The sequence below is a fragment of the Gadus macrocephalus genome, chromosome 10, assembly GCF_031168955.1.
Source record: "Gadus macrocephalus chromosome 10, ASM3116895v1".
NCBI lineage: Eukaryota > Metazoa > Chordata > Actinopteri > Gadiformes > Gadidae > Gadus > Gadus macrocephalus.
Window position 1 is genome coordinate 6,104,266 of NC_082391.1, and position 6,883 is coordinate 6,111,148.

Here is a 6,883-nt window from a genome sequence, read left to right on the forward strand (position 1 = left end):
CCGGGCCGCCCGGGGGGGGCGGGGTTATTAATAGACGGCCTCTCTGTATCCAAGGAGAGGCGGAGCACACGCTGGAGAACCGGTTGTACATTCACAAAACAAACAAATATTATCCTGTTTATGCAAAAACAAGCTCATTGTCTGACATGTTTAGTATCCAGAGCGCGACTTAATGAAAGATTCGCTCTCTCATGGAGTGCAGGTGCCTTGCACCTGTGTTTTGAACGGGAAACGGCGTTCTCAAAGATGCAGGGCAAGGGTTCTTGCAGGTTGCTTTTATAGTACCGTGGATCGGTGTCCTTCACCTTATGTCATGGGAGAGGCAGAGGGTTCGTTAATGGTTGTTCCATCGGGCCATGATTAACACTGACCAACCTTTGGAACCCCTGGAGAATAATTCACTGACTTTGAGTATCGTCTTGCAAAGACTTTCCACTCCAGACCTGTTGGACTTGTTGGACTTTCTTGATGTACAAGTGTGTGTGTGTGTGTGTGTGTGTGTGTGTGTGTGTGTGTGTTTTCTTTTTAAACACCCGCTCATGATGGCATGTCACCCAATGGGTTGAACTTCCTTCCCTCAGTGCGTGCGTGCGTGTGCGTGCGCGCGCGTGTGTGTGTGTGTGTACCCTAACACTCTCCACCCCTTGGCTGTTCTAGGTGGTGCGGGTCTACATTGGGTCGTTCTGGGCCCAGCCCCTCTGGTGCCCGACAACAGGAAGCTGTTTGAGGCCGAGGAGCAGGACCTGTTCCTGGACATCCAGTCGCTGCCGCGCAACGCAGCGCTGCGCAAACTCAACGACCTCATCAAGCGGGCGCGCCTCGCCAAGGTACAGACGCACCGCTGGCTGTGATGCGTTTCCTTTGTAAATCAATCACCCTCGCATCGATCACGCCTCATAGCGGCCCTTTTAGGCAAAGTATCATCTCCAAAGTGTGGCTCATATCTGCCCTTTTGTCTTTGAATTTCAGCTCAAAACTGATACTTTTGTTGGCAAGTCGTGTGGAAAAGTTGTAATTCATGCAAAGCTTTCACCATCATCTGCTCATAAATTAAACTGAAATAATCATAACTGTACCTTAAAGGACAAATCCGGTGTAAAATGGATCTGGGATATGTTTAGTATGATAACGAGTCGGAATGTTCGTTTCGGAGCAAAAAAAACGCGTGTATATATACGCATTCATAAGTATAATAAGGGTCTTATCATATAAAACGAGGCATTGATAACTTTGTAAGTGTAAAGATTGTTTATTAAAAAGGACATTCATACACAATACCTTCAGTAGTTCATCCATCGACGCCATCTTATCTTTAAGACTCGATAGGTATGTTAAGACCCTTATTATACTACCAAAGAAGAGTCGGGCTACTTCTAGCCTTTTAAGTGGTTTAAAATAAAGATCTAGTTTTTACCATAACACATGCCCCCATCGTTCCAAGTTTATAGCGTTTTGGTAGAATCGGCTAAAAACAGCCAACTTAAGAATGCGTCTATGCGCGCTTTTTTGCTCCCAAATGAACATTCCGACTCGTTATCATACTAAACATATCCCAGATCCATTTTACACCGGATTTGTCCTTTAAATCATCCAATTTGTGTTTTAAACAAAGTCACACAACAAAATAATCAATGAAATATATTCTGTTGGGCTTGGAAGGGCACAAGTTCCTCAAAACATATACACGCACACTCGTGCACACACACACAGACATAAAAAAGTGATTGATGATGAGACACTTTTGTGTGTGTGTGTGGCGTCCAGGTGCAAGCCTACATCATCAGCTCGCTGAAGAAGGAGATGCCGGCGATGTTCGGGAAGGACACGAAGAAGAAGGAGCTGATCGCCAACCTGTCGGAGATCTACCATCGCATCGAGAAGGAGCACCAGATCTCCCCCGGGGACTTCCCCAACATCGCCAAGATGCAGGTGGGTCACCAGGGTCATGTTCGCTCTAGTGTTGTTGTCTTTATCAGCATAAATGCTATTAGGTCATTATATACACTACCGTTCAAAAGCTTGGGGTCACCCTGCCAATATCGTGTTCTCAATGAAATCACACACTTTTAATCAACAGTTTTCATTGGTCCTAATTTAATTTCACAAGGGTTTTGTAACCATCAATTAGCATTCAACCTGATCAGCTAAACAATGTAGCATTAACACAGTTACGATGGCTAGAAAGGGCCTCTGTACGATTTGATTGTAAAACGATTATCGATGCATCTCGATGTAACAATTTTTTTTATGTACATTTCGATGCGTGATTCTCAAATATATATATACACTGGTATACAATCTGGGTTTGTTACTCAGAGTTTGTTAATCACTTCGTACTCTTGAGATGATCATTAAAGACATCAACAGATGAATTAACTTCTAACAAATATGACTTTCTATGAACAATGCAATAATCAATCCATCTTGCATTACAACACAATATTGAAGTATGTAAAAAATAGGTTTCAGTTATCTTTTCTTTCTAATCTTTCTTGTGTCTGGCTGTGAGTTTGCGTGCATGCTATGCGTAGGCTGAATCGCAATCGTGTCAAGACAAATCAGATTGACCAATAAACACTGAAGATAAATTAAATAATTTTAAAATTACTAAAATGATTTCTCTCTGGGGAACAGAATGTTGCAGCAGGTGAGCAAATTAATTCATCTGCATTGAGATGGAAGAGTTCTAGAGAGAATCGCGATGCATCAAAGCCGTTTCCAGATGGAATAGTCATTTACCACATGAACAATGTCTATACTGTATTTCTGATTCATTTAAAGATCCCATGGCATGAAAATGTCACTTTCTGAGGTTTTCTAACATTAATATAGGTTCCCCTAGCGGCGCCTATCTATGCTCCCCCAGTAGCTAGAATTTTTGTTGTGTGTAAAACGAGAACTAGGAATTCTGCTCTGCCTTCGAATAAACAAAGCTCACACGTGCCGTTTTGGAATTTTTGTCGTCTTAAGGGGAGATGTCACATCCCCTTTCTCTGCCTTGCCAGCCCAGAGAATTTTGCCCGCCAATGGTGTGTGTGTGTGTGTGTGTGTGTGTGTGTGTGTGTGTGTGTGTGTGTGTGTGTGTGTGTGTGTGTGTGTGTGTGTGTGTGTGTGTGTGTGTGTGTGTGTGTGTGTGTGTGTGTGTGTGTGTGTGTACACTCACTGTAACAAAGGTGTTGTACACCTCTTTGTTATTTGGATAACCGTTTTGCTGTTGCTGTTATTGGGCATAACACGTTGGTTCTTTGACGTCTCTGGTATTTCCACAACGAGACTGTAGTTGGGGTTATCTCAGCCATCGTTGAGCCCCGCCGCACCCTAATATCGTCTGGAGGCGCACACAGCTTGTGGCCGTGATATTATATATTATATTATATAGATATCTATGTATAATATGATATTATTTAGATGTACAGCTCCAGAACTCCCGCCGGAGCATCCAGAGTGTTCTAGAATATTTACAGAACACGGCCAAAGGCTGTGTGTGCCTCGCCATTGCAATACATCCACTGTAAACCGAGCGCATGGTACCGTGGCCGCAAGCTGCTTAGGGCCGCTCCCCCAACCTCCTCCTTGACCCGCCTCTCTCCTCCTAATTTGCATTAAAGCTACAGACACCGAAACGGCACGTTTGGGGAAAGCTCAATGTGCGACTGGCTCGTAGTGGCTGTAATTCTGCAACACAGCTGAATTTCGGGAATGTTTTCAAATACCGTGTTAGGGGCCCACTAATATCTATATTAAAGCATCCATAAAGTAGCATGCCATGGGACCTTTAATGTTCTCTTCATTGAAGAAAACAGTGCTTTTCTTTCAATAATAAGGACATTTCTCAGTAACCCCAAACTTTTGAACGGTAGTGTACATTATGTAGCCTGCGATCATAATTGTTACACTTGCAGTGTGATTATTATCTTTGCAGCCAGCCCAGAGTGATTCAACCATGAGATGAGATTTTTCGAAGAATTTAACTGTCTCATCTGAGAGTCACTGAGGAGAAATCCCAACAGGCCGAGGAATTCCAAGCTTTAATCCCCGGCCCCAAATGAACAGGGATACTACGATTGGCTCTCTTTACTCTAAATACTGAACAAGATAAGAACCCACCGGCTCTATCCAGCGTTGGTCGTGGTTCCTCCTCATGAGTTCAGGGGGGAGGTGTCTCAGGCCCCAGCCTCACCACCACAGACATAGAGCAGACATGACCTAAACGTGTTCTTATCCCCTCCACTAATGAGAAACCCACTGGCAGCTGTGTCTGAGGCCAGGTAGAGCCGCAGCGGTCTCCACGCTCAGAGCCAATACTCTCCAGGCCCACTCTCCCTCCTTGATTACCCCTCCGCTCACGTATCAAATCATTACAGGGTTTATGTTCTTATTCTACATTTTTATCTCTGTCGAAAAACAAAAGCGTGAATCTATTTTGGATGAAAGGCGGCGGCAGCAGTGAGCAGTGTCACTGCGCCTCTCAGTCAGACGACGTCTAGCTTCTCAAAGACCTGAGAGGAAGAAACCGTAAGAGGCTTCAGAGGTTTCTTAAATAGATTCCGGTGAGGCGAGTGGAACGCAAAGTACACTTTATGTATAATTAATCCCTCTGAGAGGCATTTCAGCTCCGCTCACAATGGGTCGGGTGTTCTCCACGGAGCGACCTTTGACCCTCGCCCCGAGGCGCCCTCTACCCTCTGCCCTCTCTCCGGCCCCCGGCCTTCCCATCAGGGCTGGGCGGGGGAGATTTATTTTTCCTGGTTGGTCAGGACATCCTGCCTCTTGTGCACTGGGTTCCCCTCTCGCAGGCAACTGATCTATTTCCATCGCCCATGTTCCTGTTTTCCTCCTGACAGGAGCTGCTGAATGGCCAGGACTTCACCAAGTTCCCCGTGCTGCGGCCCAAGCTGCTGGAGGCGGTGGAGGACATGCTGGCCAACGACATCGCCAAGCTCATGATCCTGGTGCGGCAGGAGGAGGCAGACATGCCCAGCCAGAAGGTGAAGGGCGGGGCCTTTGAGGGCACCATGAACGGGCCCTTCGGCCACGGCTACGGCGAGGGCGCCAGCGAGGGCATCGACGAGATGGAGTGGGTGGTGGGCCGCGACAAGCCCACCTACGACGAGATCTTCTACACGCTGTCGCCCATCAACGGCAAGGTGTCGGGCGCCGCCGCCAAGAAGGAGATGGTGAAGTCCAAGCTCCCCAACACGGTGCTGGGCAAGATCTGGAAGCTGGCCGACGTGGACAAGGACGGCTTCCTGGACGATGAGGAGTTCGCCCTGGCCAACCACCTGATCAAGGTGAAGCTGGAGGGCCACGAGCTGCCGGGGAAGCTCCCCGAGCACCTGGTGCCCCCCTCCAAGAGGGGCCTGGTGGACGACGAGGAGGAGGTGGCGTGAGGAGGAGTGAGGGGCCCGCTGGAGCAGGAGTGACGAGGAGTGAGAAGGAGTGAGGGGCCCGGTGGAGAAGGAGGAGTGACGAGGAGTGAGAAGGAGTGAGGGGCCCGGAGGAGGAGTGAGGAGGAGTGAGGGGCCCGGAGGAGGAGGAGGAGGAGGAGTGAGGGAGGGGCCCGGAGGAGGAGGAGGAGGAGGAGTGAGGGAGGGGCCCGGAGGAGGAGGAGGAGGAGGAGGAGGAGGAGGAGGAGTGAGGGAGGGGCCCGGAGGAGGAGGAGGAGGAGGAGGAGGAGGAGTGAGGGAGGGGCCCGGAGGAGGAGGAGGAGGAGGAGTGAGGGAGGGGCCCGGAGGAGGAGGAGGAGGAGGAGGAGTGAGGGAGGCTTCCAAGGTCGCACCTCCACACCACACCTGAAGGGGCAGGGCGAGGGGTGGGGGGCTGCGTTCCCAGGCTTCACCGTGAGGAGGAGGAGGAGGAGGAGGAGGAGGAGGAGGAGGATAAATTGCTGTGATTCTTTTTTTTTTTTTTTTATACACCAGAGAGACTGGAGGGTTTTGAGTGGGGATGGAGGGGGGGGAGTGGATGGGGGGGGGGGGGGGGGAAGAGAGGGCTTTGTGCATTAAGGGACGAGTGTGTAGTAATCTGTTAAAATAAACAAGCGAAGCTGGGGAGGGGTCATTTGCCAACTGTTGGAGGACAGTACCGGATCATTCAGTGATTCCTGTCCGGCCGCATGCTGGGATCTGACATGGATTTGTTCATCCTGTGTAAAAGATGTCTCATAAATATACAGTCCATATATTATATGTTGATCCAAAGAAAAATCGTTTTTTTTTTCCCATTTGGAGAGAGAGAGAGGGGGCCGAGAAGGAGCTAAGCGTGGAATCCAGTCAGCTGTTTTATCTATATTTTTGTATTTCCTGACTGTTAACTTTGAGCCTCTTTCCAAATGCTTCCCTTTTTGTTATTTTACCAGATAAATAAAAAGGAAATATTTACCATCACCACTGTTGTACGTATCCCTTACTGATCGCAGTCAAGTAGTACTCTCAATAATACTATTCGAAGTAGTATTATTATTAGAATAAGTATTTGTAGCAGTAGTATCAATTCATTTAGCTAAACCATTATGTTTACATAGTTGTGGCCCATTTATACAGATCATTAAATCGTCTCCTGCCTTATTCAAATAGTTCCTTGGGACCTTTATTTTGAAGGAAAACGAGTCATTTATTATACGCAGTCTACTGCCCTCTATTGACCAATATTAGCGGTTGGTCGTTAAGCAGAATCCCGGAGCCGCCGTTAAATCCAAGTGGCTTCCTTGCAAGGGCGATGGTTGGTGAATTGATGACTGAACAGACAGGAAGTACAGATCTGGAATAACCAGCAGAATAGGGGCATTTTTACAGTGAAAGGATTTGTATCTATCGAGAAACATCTATTGAGTTGAGGACTTTCAGAAGCACCCATTTTAACAAAGTGATTCTCTCTCTCACAC

At 47.6% G+C, this 6,883-nt stretch overlaps 1 protein-coding gene across 1 annotated transcript in view; it reads left to right on the plus strand.

Annotated features, from left to right (window-relative positions):
* The window catches only part of LOC132466502 (EH domain-containing protein 1-like), a 5,713-nt gene extending 255 nt beyond the window's left edge, over positions 1 to 5,458 (plus strand). The window contains 4 exon segments of the mRNA XM_060063753.1: positions 658 to 697; positions 700 to 827; positions 1,765 to 1,929; positions 4,845 to 5,458. Coding sequence (XP_059919736.1) covers positions 658 to 697; positions 700 to 827; positions 1,765 to 1,929; positions 4,845 to 5,390 — 879 coding nt within the window. The 3' untranslated portion in view covers positions 5,391 to 5,458.
* The last annotated feature ends 1,425 nt before the right edge of the window (positions 5,459 to 6,883 follow it).